At 34.3% G+C, this 24547-nt stretch overlaps 2 protein-coding genes and 1 long non-coding RNA gene across 5 annotated transcripts; 1 reads left to right on the top strand and 2 right to left on the bottom strand.

The window, feature by feature from the left end:
- Window positions 1–77: 77 nt before the first annotated feature.
- Window positions 78–8811, bottom strand: LOC140773069 (uncharacterized). 3 transcript variants are annotated; one of them, XM_073115421.1, is made up of 7 exons: window positions 8583–8811; window positions 7837–7861; window positions 7638–7719; window positions 7489–7566; window positions 5844–5923; window positions 1119–1249; window positions 78–1022 (listed from the first exon to the last, which is right to left on the bottom strand). In XM_073115421.1, the coding sequence occupies exons 4-7, from the start codon at window positions 7512–7514 to the stop codon at window positions 369–371; spliced, it is 891 nt and encodes a 296-aa protein (XP_072971522.1). In that variant the 5' UTR covers window positions 7515–7566; window positions 7638–7719; window positions 7837–7861; window positions 8583–8811; the 3' UTR covers window positions 78–368. The 3 variants fall into 3 exon arrangements, 2 of the variants coding, with proteins under 2 accessions (XP_072971522.1, XP_072971523.1); XR_012106404.1 differs by lacking the exons at window positions 1119–1249; window positions 8583–8811 and adding an exon at window positions 5657–5749 and having other exon boundaries at window positions 7489–8397; XM_073115422.1 differs by lacking the exons at window positions 5844–5923; window positions 7489–7566; window positions 7638–7719; window positions 7837–7861; window positions 8583–8811 and adding an exon at window positions 1347–1664.
- A 3264-nt stretch (window positions 8812–12075) lies between these two features.
- Window positions 12076–13050, bottom strand: LOC140774900 (uncharacterized). The gene is made up of 3 exons (XR_012106663.1): window positions 12806–13050; window positions 12581–12693; window positions 12076–12110 (listed from the first exon to the last, which is right to left on the bottom strand). It is a non-coding gene; the product is annotated as an uncharacterized lncRNA (long non-coding RNA).
- A 4447-nt stretch (window positions 13051–17497) lies between these two features.
- LOC140773257 (alpha-humulene synthase-like) lies at window positions 17498–23261 on the top strand. Its single transcript, XM_073115736.1, has 11 exons — window positions 17498–17678; window positions 17884–18142; window positions 18375–18747; window positions 18945–19160; window positions 19555–19743; window positions 19793–20081; window positions 20445–20660; window positions 21297–21322; window positions 22149–22284; window positions 22419–22564; window positions 22916–23261. The coding sequence occupies exons 1-11, from the start codon at window positions 17547–17549 to the stop codon at window positions 23259–23261; spliced, it is 2328 nt and encodes a 775-aa protein (XP_072971837.1). The 5' UTR covers window positions 17498–17546.
- Window positions 23262–24547: the final 1286 nt, after the last annotated feature.

The raw sequence follows: 24547 nt of genomic DNA, 5'->3' as shown, positions 1-24547 counted from the left end.
GACAAAAAATAAGAAAACAAAAATTACTCACATATGAAGTCTAAAAACTTAAAAAAATATATTAACTTACTCAAAATTTAAAACTTTGTTGAATACCGAGCTGGTTCTCGTAAATTTCTATAGTCTTCATCATCATAATCACCATAAGTTTGTAAATATTGATGTCTGGGACCTGATGCTCCAAAAAGTGATTCCATCATACTAGTCATATTGTATGGATCTTATTGTGTGACTTGCGTTTGAGGAGGATAATAACCAGCATTTGGATCTTGTTGTGTGACTTGCGTTTGAGGAGGATAATAACCAGCATTTGAATCTTGTGCTTGAAAACACTGAGGATACTGAGGATAATAACTAGCATATGGATCTTATAATGGCTCCAAACAATAAATACTCGATGTACCATAATCATAGGAACCAAAATACATCTCATGACGACGTCGCTGATATGTATATATATCCTCAGTTTCTCTGTCTTCACTCCTTATGCCTCCTTGACTTTCCTCAACAAATTTAGATGGAACAATCTTACCACCATATGTATCATCAGGACTATGACTCGTACCAGTCTCTGCCCTCGTCGTGGTCTCTCCTAATATTTCATCTAACCATGGGTTATCTCTGTCATCTAATAACCTGTCCTCCATTTCTCTGATCCATGGAATCAAGGGGTCTTCTTCATCAAAAACATGATTTAAATCAATCAGTTGTTCATTTTCTGCCTTTCTTCTTAAATTTCTCTCCCTCAATCTCATATTATAATGACAAAAAACTAACTTCTCCAATCTTTCCATTGTCAATCGGTTGCGTGTTTTTGTGTGGATTAAGGAAAAAGTAATCCAATTTCTTTCACACTGTGATGAAGACACAGTTTGACTTAAAATCTTCTTTGCTATTTGCGTCAAATTTGGTGCCTCCTCCCATCCATAAATAGACCACCATTCAGCTGGAGTGTTATGAGATATAGCTGCAGCAACTTTAGCAGTACTGAATTGCCCAGCTCTCAATCTATATCTCTCCATCTGAAATCAGAAATATATTATTAGCTTATTGATTATATTGAAAGTTAAAACTTGAAACAAATAATAATAAAATTATTTAATTGAATCATAACTCACTTCTTTATCGCACAGGATTTGTTTATGAATATCGGGCTCAAGCTTGCTGATTACTTTTCTAACCCCCAACAAGACTTCACTATCATTATTGACATTTTTAGAGAATTGAAATCTTGGATTAAGAAAATACCCTGTAGAAATTTAAAATTTGTAAATTGTAAGCATTCAAATTTTTAAATATTCATAAATAAAAGTAAATTAAAACTTAAAACTTAAAAGCATGCTTACCAGCAGCGTGTATATCTCTATGTAGTTGTTTGTTCCATCTAGAATTAATCATCTTCCAGCACTTCCTATAACTTTGGCCCATATTTTTTTTATTTATTCTTTAGCTATGTCCATTGCCTCATATAAGAAACCCATCTCAGACTTGTCATCACTATCTACAATTCTTAATACTTTGACAAGAGGCTCAAATACTGCGGTGGCAATTGTAATATTATCCCAAAATGTATTTCCAAGAGCCATATTTTTCAAAGTTTCACCTAAAGATTTATTTTTAGGTTTCATATTCTTAATTTTCATAGACCACTCCTGTGATGTAAACATCCGCATAATATCATCCTTGTAGCGCATGATACTCTCCAAGGCTAGTGAGTGGCAAATTTAGTGACGCTGGGTCTGATGATCTTCCTACCACCAGTCATCTGCCTGAGTAAATTAAGAACCCAACCATAGTTATATATAAAATTTGTTAACAGAGACCTTCACATATGATCATGTCAATTTCAGGCTCTTTTGCAATATCCTCTAACATCAGATCAATACAATGTGCAGCACATAGCGTCCAATATAAATGAGGTCTTTTAATCATCAGTAAATTTCCAGCAGCTTTATAATTTGCCCCATTATCAGTAACCACTTGGACTACTATTTTTTCACCAATTTCTTGTACCACCTCATCCATCAACTGACAAATATAATCTGCATTTTTGAAATGAGCAGTAGCATCCACAGACTTCAAAATATTATCCCCATGCCAGAGTACACTAAGAAATTAATTATATTTCTTCTGTTTTGTGTACTCCACCCATCACACATCAGTGTACAACCAAATTCATCCCAATACCGTTTAAATGTCTCAATATAAGTATGAAGTTCATCTACCTCTGAGTCAAGATATTTAGTAGCCATTTGAACTAGGAGGGGGAACATCAGGCCCTACTGATTGTATAGCATCCACCATAGTGTGATAGTAAGGGCTATCAGCTACATTGAAAGGAATATGGTTGTAGAAGAAAAATTTAGAGATAGCTTTACCAATGTGTTTCTTTGCATTTTTAATTCCTTTGAGAGCTGTCTTGATTGAAGTCTATGTACGACCCCGTTTTTTTTTGAAGATATGTATCCATTGGTCCAATATTTTCAGACTCTGCTGTAATACCAGGAGTCCTATGGGTAGAACTACTGCCCCCATATTCTCTCTCTCTTCGTATATTAACTGATCTAGATCTCTGAAAATTACCACCAGTGCTTCTTCTCATCTCTTCCTCTTCTCTATGCATATTTCTGCTCTCTTTTATTGCCCTCCTCATCTGTCTGTCCTCCTCATCCTCCTCACTTTTCTCACTGCTATCATCATCAATGTGTACGGGATTATGCATCAATTCTTCACGAATCATTGACTCTCTTTGTTGTGCAGATTGTTTATCCTTTTTTTTGCCAATTAAATGAGCCAACATCTGCTTTCTAACTTCCAAAGACACTTGAGTGCAAGCTGCTACATTTCCTTGTCTTCCAGCTAAATGTTCTTTCAAACGGCTGACACCACCACTCATTTCCTTTCCACACCAGTTGCATTTAACGCGTCTTTTATCTTGCCCAATAGTGCTGCAATGTTGCCACCCAATGTCGGTATCATATGACTTCTCTTTTAGAGCCATTGATATTTTAGCTCTGCAACTAAAAAAACATAAATAAAAATTAAAATAAAATATAGTCTCTAGAAGTCTCTGCTGCAGCTCACAGCAGCAGCAGCAGCATGCTTGCTGCAGGTGCTGCTGCCTGCAGCAGGTGCAGCACAATGGAAAAAAAAAAACTGAAAAAAAAACTTACCAAAGGTCGCCGGAGATCGAGGTCGTCGGATAACGTCGCCGGAGGTCGAGATCACCGGAGAGATGGAGATCTACTCACTATTCAGTCACCGGTGAGAAAGAGAGTAAGAGATCCGTGAGAAAGAGAGAAAGAAAGAAAAGAGAGAAAGAGAGGAAAGAGAGGAAAAGAGAGAAAGAGAGAGAGAAAAGGGAGAGAGGCAGGGACATCAATTATTGATGTCCCCCGGGTCGGATCCGGGTCCCATTCGACCCGTTCCCACCCGTTTCGGCCGAAACTGGGAACCTTGCATAAAACCCTTTCTTTAGCACAAGAGCGATATTTCTGGCCTAAGATGCGTAGTGATGTTGAGAGGTATGTGAAAAACTGTCGTATATGTCAATCTTTTAAGGGTCATACACAGAACACTGGATTATACACCCCTTTACCTATTCCTACTATGCCTTGGGAAGATATTACCATGGATTTCATACTAGGGTTACCTTGCACTGCACGTAAAGTTGATTCAGTCCTTGTAGTTGTTGACAGATTCACTAAAATAGCACATTTCATTGCATGTCAAAAATCATCTGATGCATCTCATATAGCAAATTTGTTTTTCAAAGAAGTAGTTCGTCTACATGGTTTTCCAAAATCATTTACTTCAGATAGAGATACAAAATTTTTGAGTCATTTTTGAACTTTATGGTCTAAACTGGGCACTAAATTACAATATAGTAGTGCATATCATCCTCAAACAGATGGTCAAACTGAAGTAGTTAATCGATCATTGGGTAACCTATTAAGGTGTTTAGCTGGAGAGAAACCCTCTCAATGGGATCTTGTTCTTTCTCAAGCTGAATTTGCTTACAATAGTTCCATTAATAGATCCACTGGAAAATCACCATTTGAGAGTATATATGGCCATCCTATTTCCCACTACCTTGATAGAACCCCAATACCATATAATGGAAGAAATAGTGCTGATGCTGAAACCTATGTTCAAAGAATTCACCAAGTGCACCAAGAGATTCTTGAAAAGCTGCAGGTATCTACTATCTACAAACAAATATAAGGAAGCAGCAAACCAACACCGCAGGGAGAAAGATTTTGCCGTAGGTGACTTTGTGATGGTGTACCTTAGAAAAGAAAGATTTCCAGTTGGGATGCACAACAAGCTAAGCAGGAGAAAGTTTGGCCCTTTTCGTATTTTGCAGAAGTTGGGAAGTAATGCTTATTTGTTAGAACTTCCACCTGAGATGTCTACTTCGCCGATCTTCAATGTTGCTGATTTGTTCACATATCATGGAGGCCCAATGCAACCAACAGATGTTAGTTCACTACATTTTGAGCAATCAACAGATACTGACCAGATTGATGATATACTTGATGTGCGTGAGACCAAAACACGACGGGGTACACATCGATGATATCTGGTTCGATGGCGAGATCGCTCCATTTCTGACACTAGCTGGATCGAAGAAGATGAATTACGAAGATCTATACCAGAAATATATGGAGGCTATCTCGTCGGAGTCGAGATTTTTCCCACCCATAGGGAATTGATGTGGGCATCATCTTCAATTTGACCAAAATAGAATTACTCGAGTCCAATTTTGGTCTAATTGTTGATTTTTAATTCAAATAATTAATTGAATTAGTCAATTGATAGATATGATAGCCTATATGCGGGGGATGTCCGTATTGAGTTATTACCTAAATTGGGTTAGTCAATTTAGGTAAGGTTTAATCAATTAGGATCCTATTAGAAAATAAATTCCTATTAGAATCTCAATTGATAGTTATGGTAAGCTTATATGTGGGGGATGTCCACATTGATTTATTACCTAAATTGGATCAATCAATTTAGGTAAGATGATCAATTAGAGTCCTATTAGGAGATAAGTTTCTATTAGAATCAGTTAGAATTAAAGTTGTTAACCTATTTAAGGGTTATTGCATGAGAAACAAGGACAAGTTGGAATAAGATTTATTTGAGATCTCTCACTTTCTCCCCTGTGGTCTTCTTCTTCTTCTCTCTCTCTCTTTCTTTTTCTCCTTTTCTCCTACTCTATCTTAAGATCCTTCTCTAATCTCTTCTACTTCCTCTCTAAACCTCTCTTCTTCAATCTCTATTTTTTCGTTGGTTATTGTTGCTGTCCAAAAGATTCCAGTAGTGAAAGAGAGTCTTTGGGTGCCCGGACGTGAAGAAAAGGACTTGGTTTTCAAAGTAAAAGCACTACTATTCCATTTATTGGTAAATCTAAACTTTGAAGTCTTTTCTTACACCATATTTTAGGCTTTCCTACTATCAACGTACCTATTTGAGAGTTGAGGAAGTTACTGTCTTATCTGAGTGGTTTTCTCTCCTTCCATCTAGTAGTAATCCTTTTAATCAATTAACTTCTTATCAGTTATTGCTTACTATATTTTACTTTAGTTACTTGTTTGGGTCAATTGTTCTCCAAAACATTGCATACCATTCTAGATTTGCATCAAAAGCCTACCTTGTCTGGATATGCTCAGATTTGCAGATCTATAAGTTAATGGAGCAGTGCATTTGGGGGTTCTGATGATAACAGGACCTCATGGTCTTTACACTGCAAAATGACATCATTTTAAGCTGCTAGTTCTTAATTTCCTATAAAAATTATATTAACAGCAAACAAAAGGAGATATTGGAAGGAAATCTACCTGCCCATTGCAGATAAAATCTTCTTAAGGCTTTGGTAAAAATAATCTTCAGGTAGATTCTCAGCCACAGTAATATGTGCCTAGTAGGGACAAACAGATCAACTAGTGTGATTGGAAGACCAAAAGACTATGAAATAACCTAGTACAGAAGCGAACTTGGAACCTGCAGTCCTTCCACATCTGATTCAGTGAATGACTGCTGATATGTGACAATTTTTCCGATTGTCACTAACAAAATGCATCAGTTATGAGTTATAGAAGAAAATATGTACTTAGTTGCTTACATTTGTAACATCTACTTGTACATTAGAATACTGCATACCTTTTTATTGCTGATAAAAAAAAATAAAAGATGGTAGAACAAGATGAGTCTAAGACTATAAGTTGGTGAAATAAAGGCAATAGATAATTCCAATAACTATCCCAGCTTATATGCAGTTGGTTCAAAGACAGTGAATAAAATTATAGAAATTATTTGTGAATAAAATTACATAAATTATTCCTTGTTATCAGACTGTGGTGCCCCATTAGCAGATAATATCCATTCTCTTTCTTAAGAAGACGGCTAATGTTTTGTCACCCTTTAATTTATTAGCTCATTAGAGTGGGACCATACCATTCCACCAAAATGAAATTAAGGTTCACATTTTTCACCAACCAAAAGGTTTAAAAAGTGTTTACTATAAAACTTGTTGAAATTGAAATAATAATTTATAACATTTTGATATGTACCTTTACTGTCACTGCATATGTGGTATATACATTTGTATGCTAGTATTAACATATCTTAGAAAAGAAGGTTTTACCCTCGAAGGAGAAAATAGGGAGATATATCACTCATTTTTAACATTTTCATATCAAAAATTAATACACGAATAATCGTGTAACTACATATGCTACATACGTACATTTGTATGCAATGCTATGGTTGTAATCATGAAAGACAAAGATACTAAAAATATTTCATAATAATAGCATGGATAAAGATGTTGAAATAGACTACACTATTCAAAAATGCAAGTATCGAAATCAACATACACCTATAAACATCCTAACATATCCTGAATATTATGTTCCTCACTATCTGACAACGTAAATCAATCTACACCTCATTGGACTCAAACTAATAACTTATCCATACATACTCCTTAATAGGAGTTCCTATTTTGAACTAAAGAGATCAAAGAAATATATACATCTAAAGTAATTTGTTACATTCATAGGAGTTCCTATTTTGAACCCCTAAATAATACTTGCAGTTTCAACTTTTAAACTCACAATTAGGTAAGTAATCCTTACTCGCAACTAGTAAACAATCCTCACAGTAGTTCACATAAGCCAAAATAATCAATAAACAAATTTAAAATTGTAAAACATAAATAGAAGAGTAAACTAGCTAGAAGGAACAAGTCTCTGTGCCTGAAAAATGATCTCTTTTAATGACTTTTAAGACATAAGATATATTTAGACAGGGGAGAAACAAAGAGCATATTGCTATCTTGCCACCTTCTAAGAAACATGATAACTATCATCATTTATTAAATATCAACCTTGCTTCCAACATAGAAGATGTTGGTTGTCCACTAGTTCAGATGAATGATAATACAATAGAAACAAAAAAAAGGCAATATTGCAAGAAATGTACCTTCCCATTGCAGAGGAAAACTTCATAAGGTTTTAATATCCTCAGGTAGATTTCATCATACATCACAACAAAACGTGCCTAGAGAGGGACGATCAGATCAACACAAGTGCTACTATAAAGACAGAAAAAACATTAGAGTAATTTAGTACAGAAATGACGGAATGTTTCCTTCATCTCTTCCGCATCTGATTCAGTAAAGAACATCTAAAGCCTGACTTCTTTTGATCGTCACTGAAAAGTGAAAACCTTCATCACAATATTTTCGTTACTAAGAAAAATAAAAGATGGTATAACAAGACAAATCCAAATTGAAAGTGAAAGCCCAATCCAATCATGCCGATAACTTACAAGTTCTGATTTTTAGTTCTTTTACCTGAGATATTCAGAAAGCAGGGAGTCATTATGGACTAGAGCTTTAATTTTCTTAAAACTATAGCAAATGGTAATGAACGCAGCACAGGGAATTATCAAATACTTAGTTTGCCTTAATTAGAGCATGGTACTACAAAGTATTCCTTATATAGACCATCAGATATAGCAGTTGTACGTTACAGAAATTTCGGGGCAATTATCTGACTAACTTTAAGGTCAAATTAAGGAGGAGATAAAAAAGCATGATACAAAACTGTTAAAATCCAAATCAAGAAAATATGAATTATAAAGCATGAGGAAAGCAATCTTGGCCCTAATATAACCGATGATAGCAAGACTCTCACAGAAAGGCTTCAGGAATTAGGGTATCCTCCTCGATGGAGAATCTTGGAGTGCAGACTTTGCAGGTGAGATGGAAATGAAATAAGAATTGGGGAAATATCAAGATAGAGAGCCAGACTAAAAAAACAAATTAGAATGGACAATGAACACAATAAATTCCAAATTTAAATCGAAAACAGAAACTAAATCCAAGGAGGAATGAACGAATCCCCAAGATAATGATCAAGAATTATTTCTAAAAATGTTGAAAATCCATCATGACCCAAATCACAAGAGAGGGAGAAACGATAAATAACGAGAAAACGTAGAATAAATTTCAATTTCAAACCTAAAGACCAACTGAGACTAAGACTAAGAGAAAGAGAGAGGGTGAGGAATACCAGAATCGTTCGTATCTCTGAGATGTACAGGCGGAAGAGATTTACCCCCTCCTCCTCAGAGCGCAGAACAGATCAGAATTGCTTGGAATTCTAGGGTTTACGATGATCTCACGGAGACGGAGAGCGAGGAATTTGAATTGAGGAAGAGACGAAAAAGAAAGGAGAGGAGAGAGAGATGAATTAAGGAAGAGAACGGAGGACTTATTTATAGGCGCTAGACTCGACTCAAATGGACGGGAAATTCAAAATTACGGAGGAGAGCCGTTTGGAAAAATTAGGAAAAGTGGAAAATTGTCTAACGTTCGACTGGGTGTTTTATTTTTGAGATAATTATAATAAAACCCCTCAAATACTGCTCATTTTTTACATACTCGATATAATGAAAGCATTAAATAGCTATTTTACCGTTGCTTCTTTTTTCTAAATAAGAGTAAAATCGTCTCTAAAATAGCCAAAATTGATCATGTAGCACTCACATATTATTTTTTTAATAAAAAAGCTAATTGTTAATTAAATAAATGTATTTCTAAGGTTTTCTTCCATAGTTAAAAAAGGAGGTTAATATATCACAAAAAAACAATTAATATGACCGAATAGTTATGAGAATCTAAATATAATTATTCTTTAACGAAATCTCTAATTCCATGATGATTTTAATAAAAGACATCGAATGACTATTTTATTCTCAACTTTACTTTTTTTCTCTCCAAAATAAAAATAAAATGATCTCTAAAGAGTCGAAGCTTGATTAAGTGACACTCTTATGTTAATTTTTTAATACAAAAGAAATCTAACTGATAATTATAGGAAGAGGTATTTTGAAAGTTTTTCTAAGAAAACTAATAGCATAATAAATTTGGAACATTAGAAGTAAAAATACAAGGATCAAATAAAAGATATCAACCATATTTTCTATGTGCTATGATGCAACCACATTTTCTTTGAAGCGAGTTTATGAAATCCTTAATCCTTATACAACTATTTATCTAACTTCTTGAGAAACAACAAAATATTTAATTTTGTTGAGATTTGGGAACACCCTTTTACTTTGAAGCCTTCTATGCTCTTTGTCAATTGTAACTCTTCGTTCGCCCTCTTTTCTCCTTTGTACATTCTAATCTTCTTAATGTAGTTGGGTACAACCATATTTTTCTTACAAAATATATATATATATATATCTAGATAAGGTGGGTGTGAGTGATAATAAAATAAGATAATTTTGATAAATTTTTCAAATTTTCAACAGATGAAATTTGTTGTCCATTTGGGACAAATCCCAGAACTTCTTTCACTTCGGTGTAAACTCAGGAAAAAATTTCAATCCAGTATGGCAAAAGTATGAATCATGCCTGATCTTTGATACCTAAACAATTAGCTTTTGAGAAGAGGCAAGAACACCAACCAAACAAAATTTGCAACATACTTTTTGGAAGACATGACAAAGATCAAACAAAATTTAATATTCACGGAAAATTTTCTCAGGAAGAACGAGGTTAGGATAGTTACGGAGCTAGATCCAAGGCAAAAATAGGGAAATTTGGGTGATAGTCGTTAAAAGTAACTTCAACCAGGTTCCAAATTTGAAACTTTGAGCGCCACCAAGGCTGTATTTTTTTAAAGTTTTTTAAATTTTCAAATTTGCCAAAATTGCATTCAATACTATTCATTTTATCAATATTCTTTATTAACTAATTTAATTGATTAAATTGAGTACATAATTAATTTTTAACAAAAATAGTAGCATTAGAAAGTTCTCATCAACACCTTTAAAATGAGTCTAATATTAAATTATTTTTAAATTTATTATTTATAAAATAACTATTTTATTATTTAAAATCAATGTGTTCTAAAATATAATAACTTAAAATTATTTTCCAATGTAAATATTAAATATCAAAATACATCTTATATGAAATACATCAAACATGAAATACATCAAATAAAAATTACATTAAATATCTATTATTTTTACTATTAAATGTTAATTTCTACTTATTTTGTGTAATGTAATTTTAATATTTTTAGTTAATGACATATAATTCTTATTTCGATGTTTATTTCATGTATTATAATTTTGATGTGTTTAATTAAAAAATTAGTAATTTAAAATTACTTCTAAAACTATTGGATATTAGTCTTATTTTAAAGATCTCGATAAGAGTTTTTCAACCATAAATTTTTATTAAAAAATAAAAACACTAAGAGGACATATTTAGTAATTTAAAATAGATAATATATATATATATATATATATAATTTTAATAAATATGGAGCTCACTGCGTTGGAGTGCAACGGGTTGCATCGGTTGGAGATGCTCTAAGCCATTTGATAATCTTTAAGCCTCGTTCGCTTGTGGAATAGGACCATGATGTAATAACTAGACATTTTACCTTATTTTAGTATACTAATTCAATATTTTTTCTCATCTTATACCATACAATTTTCGAAAAACTATTTATTAATAACTCAAGACTACTATTTTACCCCTTGAGATCACAACACATAATTACTAATTATATCAGATACAGTTGCTATCTCATCTCTCTCTCTCCTCTCCATAGGTAGCCCTATATACTCGCACAGTGTGAGGTATTAGGGTGGTTATAACCCCAGTACCTACACAGTGCGAGGATATAACCTCGTGTACCTGTATAATGCGGGGAAGTTTTGAAAATATTATTTCCCGATGGCTTAATGGTATTTTCATTATTTGGTTTAAAACATCATTAATTTCCAATACTTTCATATTAACTTTATGCCACATCAAATGTAATTATTACTTTTTATATTAATATTGAATTAAACATTAAAATAGCTTATACTAATATTAGCTCTCTTCTTCTAATATTAAAAATTAGAATAGTTATGTCTACTTACCCTTATTCCACAAGAGAACACAACCTAATTAGTACATTTCACTGTACATTTATCCTAACATAACAAAATTGTTTACTGAAATAGTTTCATTATTGAGAAAGGCAATCTTTCGAGAAGAGAAGAAAGTAGAGGAGCTTAAGATTGTCTCCAACTAGATCTACATGAGAAATAGGTGGGGATCTTCCCCACTGTCTAAGGAGAGAAAATAAGAAGAACAGACATACACAAAAACAAAATATCTCACTCTACACATGAGGTTTGTTATGTACAATTTTTTTCTATGCATATTGGGCTAGTTGACTAGACTTTGTGAACCTAAAGTTACGTCCCATGAGGAAGATAAATGAGGCTGCCAGAAAAGGTCTAGTCCAGCCTAACTAGGTTAGCCGTTATATACAACCAAACTGATAGATGTGCTATTCATGGTAAAAGGCCAATCAAAGTTACTCCTAAAGTAGGGGAGAAAATTATAGTGTGGTGGTAAATGGATCTTAGGGTTTAGGTAGGGTAACCTAGTTGTTTGAGATACCACCAAGGCCCCTTCTGCAGCATGTTCTTGTGCAGCTTTGTTTTGCAGCTTAGGTTCACTGTAGCACTCCAAACAAGTTGATGTAACTCCTTTGATGTGCACAATAACCTTGTAAGTGAACCTGCATATATAAAAGACAAACAGTAATATATCAGATGGATGAGAAATAAATTTCGCTGAGGTGAATAGTGAATTTGGTGAAGAAACCCCTAGATCTACATAAGACATCAGAAATTGCAAATGTTCTGACAGAACCTAATTGGTACAGATAGTATGCAATTTAACTAGGATATGCTTACTTACAATCTATTTGTGCCAATGGCACGATAACTTATGGATTGTTAGCATTTATCAGGGTTATTACCACTACCATCACTCTAACATCAAGGCATAGCAGACAGACAGAGAGGATTGTTTATCACAGTTTCTATTAAGCTTTGATACTGACAACACGTATATTATTAAATAGCGTCCAGCATTACTTTCTTTCAATATACTAGCTCCTTTCTGACTGGAGTTGTAACTCAAACTACAATAATCCGAGTCTTGAGAATTAGCTTTTTATGGAACATCAGCAAGTATAAAGCTTACATTCTTAGATGGCTTGGTCCTTCATCTTTACAACATTCAGAAAAAGGAGGAGGACAATAATTGGCAGCACAGAATTCAAATAGGCGACCTTGCCATTTTGTGATCCACAGAACCTATTCAGTAAAAGTAACATTATCAACTGCTATGTTTATGAATTGCCATTCTTTTCAACATAAACTCTCACTATTTTATTCATAAGATCATCAGGAGTAAGAATTAACATACTAGTGATCCCATTTAGTTTGCTATCCGTTGCCACCCCATTAGAAAGATCATATTGCTGTATGACTAGTTCATGTTGGTCGTTGCTTCCGATGCTGATCTTGCTGTTGTCAACCTTACAACCCCCACCTATTCTTGAAGAAACAGAGGCTTTACAGTTGGAAGACAAACAAGCTGCATTGGTCCATTGGAGAGAGGAGTTATTCTCTTCTTTTTCCTGGATCTGTAGCTTCTCAATATGAATGGAGTTATCATTCTGTATTACAATGGGATTTTCATCAAAGCCTATTAGCTCTGCATTCTTCTTCCTAGTTGAATGCACAATATCCTCCAACGACTTGTTTTTATGCTTGTAACCATGAGCCTGCATATCATCAGCTATGTTAAGGTATTTAAACAGAGTCATGTAAATCAAATATATCAAAGATCTGCTAGTTGTCTAAAAAAGTGAGTTTAATGTCAGGGATATTGCACAAAAGCATATAATGATGCCTCAAATTAGGTATTACCATTTCTCAAGTGCTAATATTATAGTCTTATTATTAGTTTTCCAATAGTACCGGTCCATACACAATACAATTGGTTAGGGATCTCATGGAGTTATGAGACATTCTCAGTCTTAATTTCCCTTATGTGCATGAAACAATATTTTTAGTAATAGACCATGTGGCCCATGTATGAGACAGACAAGTGCCCTAGTAGTTTGTGGTTGGATGGACCAGATGTCCCCAGTAATAAGGAGAGGGCTAGCCCCTTGTCCATACCCCTTACCTGTGGTATACTCAGATTAGAAAGAGAACACACTAGATATTATTAGTTGAACTAAAAGAAGGAAATCTATGTTACATAAAATTGTACCTATAAGCCTATAACATCAAAAGTAATCTTTTACATGGTGTTCTTTTCCTTTTTCTAGAGTTAAATTCAGTTGGTAACTTGGTATAACTTTGGGCATTATTCAGTCTATTATCTATTTATCTTTGATTCAAACAGTCGTAACTAGATTCACAACAAAGTCAGTTAATTAGTCAATCTATTAGTAGTTGCCAACATTTTACAAGACTTTAACTTAGATATGGAAAAATTAAGGAGTTGGTTCAAAGTCAGATTTGATTGCCTTATCTTTCTCCTTTCTCTTCTTCTATCTCTCTTTCCATCACAAACTTTGATATATTTCTCTGATTTTTCTTTCTTGTCAGAAATTTATCTTTCTCTGCTCTAATACTTATTAGAGTTATTAGATTTATATTTTATTTATTTATCTTATTTCATGGTGACTTTGTATAAAGTAAACCTATTATCATTTCATGGTATAAGAGTTTTCCGATCTCTAAGGGCATTTTAAGTTGGATCTCTCATTCTTCAATAGTCTTTTGCTCTCTCCATCTCCCTCTTTGATCTTTTTTTCCACCATCGTCAAGCTCGAGAGCTGCCCCCTCACTCCTCGAGCTTGCTGCCACTACAGCAGCCACTGCTGCAGCAGCCGCAGCCTCCACCTCCACCTCCGCTGCAAACACAGTAGTTGCAACAACTGTGTGCGTTTCGGCCTCCTTGAGCTTGGTTATCCCGTCGTCTTCCTCTTCCTCGGCGCTAGTTCCCTACAAGTGCAGTAGCAACTGCCATAGCAAAGCCGCAGCTTCTGCAATAACAGCAACAATGGCAGCCGCAGCTGCCACTATTTTCAACAGCAACAGCACAGCCACCGGTCTCCACCCTCTTTTTGTTCAGCAGCAGCAGTGTAGCAGTCCTTCGCAGGTTGTTGCTCTTGATCATGCCACCATGGTCTCATCTCTTCAATTCTGACAGCAGCAGCACTGTGCCCGCGAGCAACTACCCACCATATGTTTGACGAAATTTCACTATATTCACAACTCTCTTTTTCTACTACACTGTTCAAAAGTTCCGCTCATCAGCTGTTCGAAGGCTTGAGTGGACTAAAGTGGAAAAATCTTGAATCGCTTTCAAGGTATTTGATAGATTGCCGTCTCTTCTAATCGGATTTTCTACTTTAAATCTGAAACTCTTTTATTTTTTATTTGACATCTTTTTTTTTTCAGACAATTCATATAAATATCATACGAAAAAACTCTACGGTCCACGCCTTACAAATACACTAGACTTTGAACCATGTATCCATAATTTTTAACTTCTAATCTACACTCTACAGTGTGCACAAGCCTGCATAGATCCCAACCTGCACAGATCCCAAGGATAATATGTTTTTAACTTCACCTCATTATGTTTTGACGTTAAGATTCCCAAGATTAGATATGGGCTACACTAATAGTTTAAGCTGTACCTAATTTTAGCAGCAATAGTAATAAGTCGTATAGTCTAAAATTTAAGCTATATATGTAGCATTGCTGAGAGTAATGACATCAACCAAGTTGAGTCAAACCAAATTCTCAAGCTAAATACTAAACCATAGAATAATTTTTCATTCTTAACATTCATTTGGGGTAAGAGTTAATTCTACGTCCTCCCTAATTATTAGAGTTGCTCAAGCATTCATTTAAGTCGTGCACCACAACATCTTACCAATTTTTGATTAACACCCATCCCAATTTTTGTTCATCATAACGTTTTGAGTATAGATTTGATTCCGCGTCCTCGTTAATTATTGGAGAGATATCCGACAACTTTATTACTTGTGCACCACAGCACCCTATCTATTTTTGATTAACACTTATCACCTACCAACAGACTACAGCGTCCCTACTGAAGCTTACTCCGGCCCCAAAAATGGACAGGAGCGTTATGTCATGCTGAGTAAGCTCTACGTACGAAGCCCTTATGACCAAGTGGTTGGTGGTGACATAATTTCATCTGTGTAATTGACATCGATTAGACTCTTCTAAACAGATAAAATACTAGAGCAGCAGTGAAGAGTGACGGAGAATAATATACAAAGTAACTTATTACTGTACTCCTGTCGACATCGCCCGGCATTTCAGTAAGTGCATGTTTTCCAATTCTACAGGCAGTTTGAAGTGCATTCCAATGGTGTCTCAGAAGCATTGACTCACAAGATGGCGTTCCAACGCACTCTAATAGCCTTTCTAATATTGGACGAAGTTTTACTTTCGTATGTCAGTCTTATAGATATCATTAAAATAGATTTAGAGTAACCTAAGCAAGAGACTTTTAAGAGAGAAAATACTTATTATATTAAGGGGATTGAAAATTTACATTACCTGTGGATATAGGCACATCGTCAAACTACATAAATCTCGTCTAATATTTTTTTTCTTTATGATTTGCATATGTTTGAGATTTTTGACTGTAATTGTCATATCTATCGTTGGTGCAGTTGATGTCTAGAGCTTGCCATGTGGGGTTGGGGACGATACGGAAAAATTGTGAGTGCTGAGAAGTAGGGTTGTTCAATGCGTAGTTGTAATTTCTTTTCTACTGAGTAAGGTGAGGTAAAATATAATGTGTACAAAAACATATATCATGCAGAGAATTAGTGTTAGTGTGGGGAAGTTTGTCACAATAAATGCGAGAAAATTTAGAAATATTGTTTCCTACGGACAATGCAAGGAAAAAGAGAAATGCGGGGAAGTATGCGTTAAATACAGTATAATACGATTTTACGAAATTCATTAAGTTCGCAATAGAATAAAAATTCTATTTACTTACTAATTTAACATACATTCCAAGATATTTTCATCATTTAGTTCAAAACATCACCAATTCTCAATACAATTTTATTATTCTTCAACACTTTAATATCAACTTTATATCTCATTAAATATAATTATTACTCATTATACTAGTATTGAACTAAATATTAGAATAACCTATACTAGTATTAGCTATCATCTTCTAATATTAAAAATTAAAATAATTATGCCTACTCTACTCTTAATTTACAAGTAAACACAATCTTAGATTTTACCGAATTTTAGCCAATTTATTAAATTGTACGGTCTAAAATTTAAATCGTGTATGTTGCTGAATTATTACTCCGAATTAAATACTGCTGAGATATCGCTCCAAGTTGTCACGCTGTCGAGTTATTTTTTAAGTTACTGTTTGATCGAGTCATTAATCAACCGAGCCGAGCCACCAAAATAGCATTTTGTTTTTACAATAATTATTTGAGATTAAAATTATGCATGCAATCTCCACGTATACATTTTAATCTCTATGATAGTGGGCGAGGACAACTTTTTCGAAGTAAGTTTGTTGCTCACGCCTTCATTAGGTTCATTTTACTTGTGCGCAAAAACACAACAACCTACATACCACAAATGGACAAGACCATTTCTTAATTTTTCATAATCCTGCCACCCTAGTAGCTAATGAATCGACAATTCGACATCATCTGGGTCATTTGTGCATGTTTTCCATATTTCAAACCGACATTATTTTTTATAACAAAACTACGATATCGTGGGACCGAAATAATTGAAAATTGATTAATGGAGTATTTACAGAAGTTAAAATTTGTTGAAATTCAAACTCAAAAGTACTTACACATAAGCTCTTTTAATCATTTGAGTATAATCTTACCGGCAAAAATCTAATCATGAAAATTTAATAATGTTCTAATTTGATCAGGGCCGCTAAAATTTAAACTTTGAACCATTTCACTGTAGTCTCATCAGAGAAAATCTGATCACTAATTATTTATCAACATTATAAATATGTGCAGGAGGGCACAAGGCTTTCCAGAGTATTTCTCAATAAGTTGTTTCATTTGTTAATAGAGAGCAACATCTGAAGATCATTTTGAAAGATGGAGAGTACTCCTCTGGCCATTTATCCTGCAAAAGTTGGTCGCAAGTCTGCAGGCTATCATCCCACGCTTTGGGGTGACTTTTTTGCAACTTACAAGCCAACCTCTCTTTCTCAACAGGCATGCACGCATGTATAAATTAAATTAAACTTCCTTTCTGCATTTCTTTGTAAACCAACTGCTAATCAAAAGGCAGGAGATTGCTCCACAGGCACGCACGCATGCATAAATTAAATTAAACTTCCTTTCTGACATCTCTTTGTAACTCAACTGCTAATTAAAAGGCCTAAGATTGCCTGATCGCCTTAATTTGAAATAAATTGCTTTCATGTTACAGAAGTCGGATTCATGGATAAGGCAAAGGATTGAAGAACTGAAGGAAGAAGTAAGGGGAAAACTAGTATCTGCTACTGATTTGGTTGAAAAGTTTCGTTTGATTGATGCGATCCAACATCTCGGCATAGCTTATCACTTTGAAAAGGAGATTGACGAGGTATTAAGCCATGCCTATGATGCCAAATTCGAAAGCTCCGAGCTCGATGCTGTTTCTCTCCGGTTTAGGTTGCTCAGACAACAAGGCTATCGTGTCCCTGCTGGTAACTCTCTCTCTCTCTCTCTCTCTCTCTCTCTCTCTCTCTATATATATATATATATACCTTAAATTTACAGTTTACTTTATTATATATATATACATTAACTTTACATTTTACTTTAGCCTTGAATTATGACGAGCAGCAACAAATTCGCATTTCCTTTTGAATTAGTTTAATTAGTCAGACTTCTTGTTAATATAAAGCAAGTTATGGAGAAACATAAGTGATTTTGCAGATGAATTTAGCAAGTTCAAAGACGGCAACAGCAGTTTCAAAGCAACCTTAGCTGATGATCCGAGGGGCTTATTGAGCCTATATAATGCAGCTTACCTTGGCATTCACGGAGAGGACATACTCGAGGAGGCCATTTTGTTCACTAAGAACCATCTGAAATCTATGCAGAAAAGTTTGGAGCATCCTCTAGCGCCGCAAGTGTCACGCTTTCTTGAAACGCCGTTGTTTAGGAGGATGAAGAGACTAGAGGCAAGACGTTACATTTCCGAATACGAAGCGGAGGATGCATGTAACAACTCGGTCCTAGAGCTTGCAAAGTTGGATTTCAATCTGGTGCAGTCTATTCAATGTGAGGAGTTGAAGATTATAACTCTGTAAGTTGCTCGCTCAACTTCTCTCAGTAGTATGACCGATAAATTACACTAAAGCAGTACGGCTGTGTTCCTGCTATTTTGCCGCAGTAGGACTGCGTAATGCCAACTTGAATACTATCTGAATGCTATATATTGCATCCTATTCCTCTCTATGAAATTGGTATAAGTTTCATCTAATATTGTAATTCAAATTGCAGATGGTGGAAGGAATCAGATCTTCTAAAGTTAGGATACGCTCGGGATCGCATAGTGGAGTGTTATTTTTGGATCGTAGGAGTACTTTTTGAGCCCCACTATTCTCGCTCTCGTTTGATGACTACGAAAGTGATTGGCCTCCTATCTATCCTGGATGATACTTACGACGTCTATGCAACTTTGGAGGAGTGTCGACAGCTTACTGATGCGATACAGAGGTCTATATTAATTATCTCAATTGACTGCATACGACTCCTCATCATTCAATTGATGCTATTGTTATATTTAACTACTAATTAGTTAATTGAGACAATATATGAACATGAGTGATATAAATATGCAGTCATCATATAGAACTACGTACTGATCGTCTTTATCAATCCACCTTCAGGAGCTATTATCTGGAGAAAAATTATGTTCTATTTGCAAGCTAAAGTCAAATAATTTTCCAAATCAATTATGTGAATGACTCCCAAAGTAAAGAGAAAGAACTTCTTAAGCTATATATGCTTCACAATTACGTACAAATATTCTTTCTTTTCCTCATCTGAAAATGAATGATTAATATATTTATAGTACATGATTCTGCTAAAAAGTGGTAACTGTGTATAGGTGGGATACAGAGGCTGCTGAGCAACTACCTGAGTATTTGAAGCATTACTTTCTCAAACTTGTCAACACCTACAAAGAATTTGAGGATGAACTAGCACCCGAGGAGAAATATCGTGTTTCTTACCTGATAGAAGAAATATACTATAGCTATCCTTCTTACCTTACCTTAAAATTTTGGGATCGCAGATCATCTTAATACGTACACTTATGGTTCTTAATTATCTTGTACATCCTGAAGAATTAATGCACTAGTACTACATATATTTTGCTTGTTGCAGTTAAAGAAGTTAGCAAAATGTTATCTCCAAGAAGTTGAATGGTATGCCATTGACTTTGTCCCAACCTTTGAAGAGCATTTAAACGTTTCACTGGTTACCTCAGGCCATCGAATTCTGGCTTGTGCTTCTTTTGTCCGGATGGACGGTGTAGCAACAAAGGAGGTGTTTGAGTGGGTTGCTACATTTCCTGATATTGTGAAAGCTTCGAGTATGATCGGTCGATTCTTGGATGATATCGTCTCAGCCGAGGTAATTAATTACTCTTTCACATTTTGAGTTTGCTCAATAATTCTCAATTCTTATCCGCATGACCCTCTGCATTATCTTATCAAAACTGAGACCTTTGATTATTTTTTTTAAAAAAAAATTGTCACTAAGGAATGCAATCATTATACTTTAATATGATTTTTGCAAAAAATAAAAATAAAAATAAAAATAAAGCGTGGATATATATATATATATATAGAGAGAGAGAGAGAGAGAGAGAGAGAGAGAATATGGATCGTAACGCTAAGTAAACACAAAATTAATCATGCGTACTAACTCTTAGATAACCTATATATGTCATCTTTAGTTCTTATTATAAACGTATAAATTTGTGAATTTTCACAGTTTGAACGTAAGAGAGGACATTTTGTGACCTTGATGGATAGCTACATGAAGGAATACAACACAACAGAGGAGGTAGCAACGAAGAAGCTTCAAACTTTGGTGGAAGACTCATGGAAGACTACAAATCAAGCATTCCTCAAGCCAACAGCAGTTCCCATGCCAATTCTTGAACGACTTGCCAATTACAGCCGGATGATAGATAGAAGTCATATACAAGTATGTTGATTCATACACGAATTCTACTGAGCTCAAAGACATCATTACCTTGTTGTTCCTTCAACGCATTCCTGCTTGAGTTCTTTAAATTAATGGAGTCCATTATGACTACTATTTACTACTCCAACCGAAGAAATTTATTATATATCAAGGTGTGTGGCTACATGAGAGTGAATCATATTAATTGCAAAAGTTATGTACTGTGTACCGTGGCATATGATTTGATGGATATCAGTATGTAACTAGCCTATGAATAGAAGTTATTCCAATTGTGTCATTTGCTTTGATCGATTTTGGTTTGTTTTTGATAGAGTTTGTAGATCGGACTCGGCGAGCCCGAGTTGCCAAATGATTTAATGTGTTTAGGAGAGCAATTGATGTGATGTTTAATATGTTTTATGTCATTAATACATATAAGCTACAGTTATTAATATGACGTTTATGCTGTACAAATACATTATTTTGAATATTATATATATATATATATATATATATATATATATATATATATTATCTTTCATTAAGATTCTAAGACACCTGATCATGTTCCAACTTCTAAGTTCATTTCTTTGTCACTCTAAAATGAGGCATATTGTAAGATGTGATGCACGGTGGTTTGGATGTATATCTCTATAGGGAAAGTCCAGTTTAAACGACACACAGTATGTAATATACTTTTTATGTGCATTTAACTAGTCAGTATAAACAAACAAATTACATGCAAACACCATTTATATAATCTCAACGCTCATGCACTATTTATTTACATATCTCATTTCAAAACTTTGTCACCGCAAAACAACTATACACAAGACTCTCTGGTTATTTCTAGATCTATGGATACTAAAATTGAAAGCATGCACTTAAAAATGGCATCATAAACTAGTATTTATATTAGGCTGCATGATTTTCTTCTATTTTCAATAAGAAAAACTTGACCATTTTTTATTCTAGCAACTCTATTACTATGCTGATTGTTATATGTAAATACCTAAAAACTTATATCCACCAACTCTGTTGTCCGTTTGATTTCAACAGAAGCTCCTAAAGAAATACCCAAAAATAAAAAACAAGTTCACCAAACCAATAAGAACATTCAACACAAATCTAATTAGCAGTAGATGTATAAGAAATTTTAGGACAAAAACAAAGAAAAAAAACTAACTTGTTATACTGGATATATTTCATGTATGCCATGGATAACCGTGCCGGTCAGCACGTCCCATGCCGATCGACACTTGCCATGCCGGTAGAGACATGACACTTGCACGGGAGGTGTGCCAATGGCACACTCCCGTGTCGAGTTGTACCGATTGGCACGGCCTCATGTCGGTCATGTGTGTAGAGATAATTTTTTTAAATTTTTTTTCTATTTTCATCAATTTTTATTAAATCTATTTTACTCATATTCTTAAAATGAATAATGAATAGATTTATAGTACATGATTCCACATTTTATAACACGTAAAAAGTGGTAACTGTGTACAGGTGGGATACAGAGGCTGCTGAGCAGCTACCTGAGTATTTGAAGCATTACTTTCTCAAACTTGTCAACACAAACAAAGAATTTGAGGATGAACTAGCACCCGAGGAGAAATATCATGTTTCTTACCTGATAGAAGAAGTATACTATAGCTATCCTTCTTACCTTACCTTAAAATTTTGGGATCGTAGATCATCTTAATACGTACACTTATGGTTCTTAATTACCTTGTACATCCTGAAGAATTAGTATTACATATATTTTGCTCGTTGCAGTTAAAGAAATTAGCAAAATGTTATCTCCAAGAAGTTGAAGGGTATGCCATTGACTTTGTCCCAACCTTTGAAGAGCATTTAAACGTTTCATGGTTACCACATGCTATCGAATGCTGGCTTGTGCTTCTTTTGTCGGGATGGGCGATGTAGCAACAAAGGAGGCGTTCGAGTGGGTTGCTACATTTCCTGATATTGTGAAAGCTTCAAGTATGATTTCTCGATTCTTGGATGATGTCGTCTCAGCCGAGGTATTTACTCTTTTACATTTTGAGTTGGCTCTATAATTCTCAATTCTTATCCGCGTGACCTCCGATAACATTTTAAAAAAGAATGTGAATAAGGAATGCAATCATTATACTTTAATTTAAATATTGCAAACAACAGTGGAAAATAAAATAAAGCGCGGATATATATAGAGAATATAGATCATAAGGATAGTAAACACAAAATTAATCATGCATACTAGCTCTTAGATAACCTATACATATCATCCTTAGATTCTTAGTATTAATTGCTAAAGACTACTACGAACAAATTTATAAATTTTTGCAGCTTGAACGTAAGAGAGGACATTTTGTGACCTCAATGGACAACTATATGAAGGAATACAACTCAACAATGGAGGTAGCAACGAAGAAGCTCCAAACTTCGATGGAAGACGCATGGAAGACTACAAATCAAGCATTCCTCAAGCCAACAGCAGTTCCTATGCCAATTCTTAAACGACCTGCCAATTATAGCCGGATGGTAGAAGCCATGTACAAGTACGTTGATTCATACACGAATTCTATTGAGCTCAAGGACATCATTGCCTTGTTGTTCCTCCAACGCATCCCTGCTTGAGTTCCTTAAATTAATGGAGTCCATCACGACTACTATTTACTACTCCAACTGAAGAAATTTATTATATATCAAGGTGTGTGGCACTGTAGCTACATGAGAGTGAGTCATATTAATTACAATAATATATTACTTTTAGACATTTAGAGAGCAAGCGGTATGATGCTTAATATGTTTTCTCTTATTGTTACATATGAGCTATAATTATTAATATGATATTTATATTATATAAATACATTATTTTAAAAATTATATATATATGTATATTATCTTTTTTATATATTATTTTAGATTATAAATGTGTATATTTGTTAGTCATTAGATTCACCATATTTTTTGGTGGAATATTTTAAAATAGTAGATAACTTCAAGTTTGTAAAGAAGCTGGTAAAAATATATTAGATTTTGTTAGGTTTAGTTCTACTTATGTAATTAACAAATTATATTTTAAAATATAATTTATATTCATGTAATATGCCTAGATTTTATGTATGAGTATATGTATAAGGAATGTGATATTTGATGAAGAATATTAAAGTAAAAGATTAATTTTAAAATTAAAGTATTCAAAATAATTTTAGAGTCATTATTGAAATGCCTAAACGGTGTTATGATGGTTGAAGAAGTATGAAATTTTACTTAAAGGCACCGGAACAAGCACTTTGCATTTAACTATTTAGTCTGCCGTTTGAACAAAGTGTTTGAAAGTACTCTAGGCCCGTTCAAACGCACCCTGTAGCCATTCGCACTACGTTCACATATATAGAGAGCTTATTTTGGCTATTTGAACACATCCTGTAGATGTTCACACATATATTTGGTTGTTCACTATGACAGAAAGATTAACCTTAAGGGTCATTGAGATTAAAAAACTAATCACAAAAATGCTGCATCATGAGATCTTCATATAAGCCCATTAAACTCGGCCCAATAAAATTAAATAATTTTTATATTTAATGCATTATGTTAGAGCCATTATACCCAACACAAGTATAATATGTAATAGGCTAGTGGGCGGTAAAGGATTAGAATATTCTAGTCCGGCTCGAACCCGGCCCGAATGTCATTCCTACACAGCATGCTCATAAGGAATATGCATATTCTCGTCTTAGAAAATATACTGAAATAAAAAGATCTATTTATGTACATGTCTTCTTCTTCTTCTTTTTTTGGGAGAAACAATGGATACTTAATAACATCCCAATTAAATCGGTGTCGTTGATATTTAAATCTGGCCGGATACACTCATCTAAGCACCTTCCTATTGTCATCTAAATACATACATGTTT

This window comes from Typha angustifolia, chromosome 13 (genome assembly GCF_048772165.1).
Source record: "Typha angustifolia cultivar Huaian chromosome 13, ASM4877216v1, whole genome shotgun sequence".
NCBI classification, from domain to species: Eukaryota; Viridiplantae; Streptophyta; class Magnoliopsida; order Poales; family Typhaceae; genus Typha; species Typha angustifolia.
The sequence above is the reverse complement of the archived record's forward strand: the minus strand, read 5'-3'. Positions and strand labels throughout refer to the sequence as shown.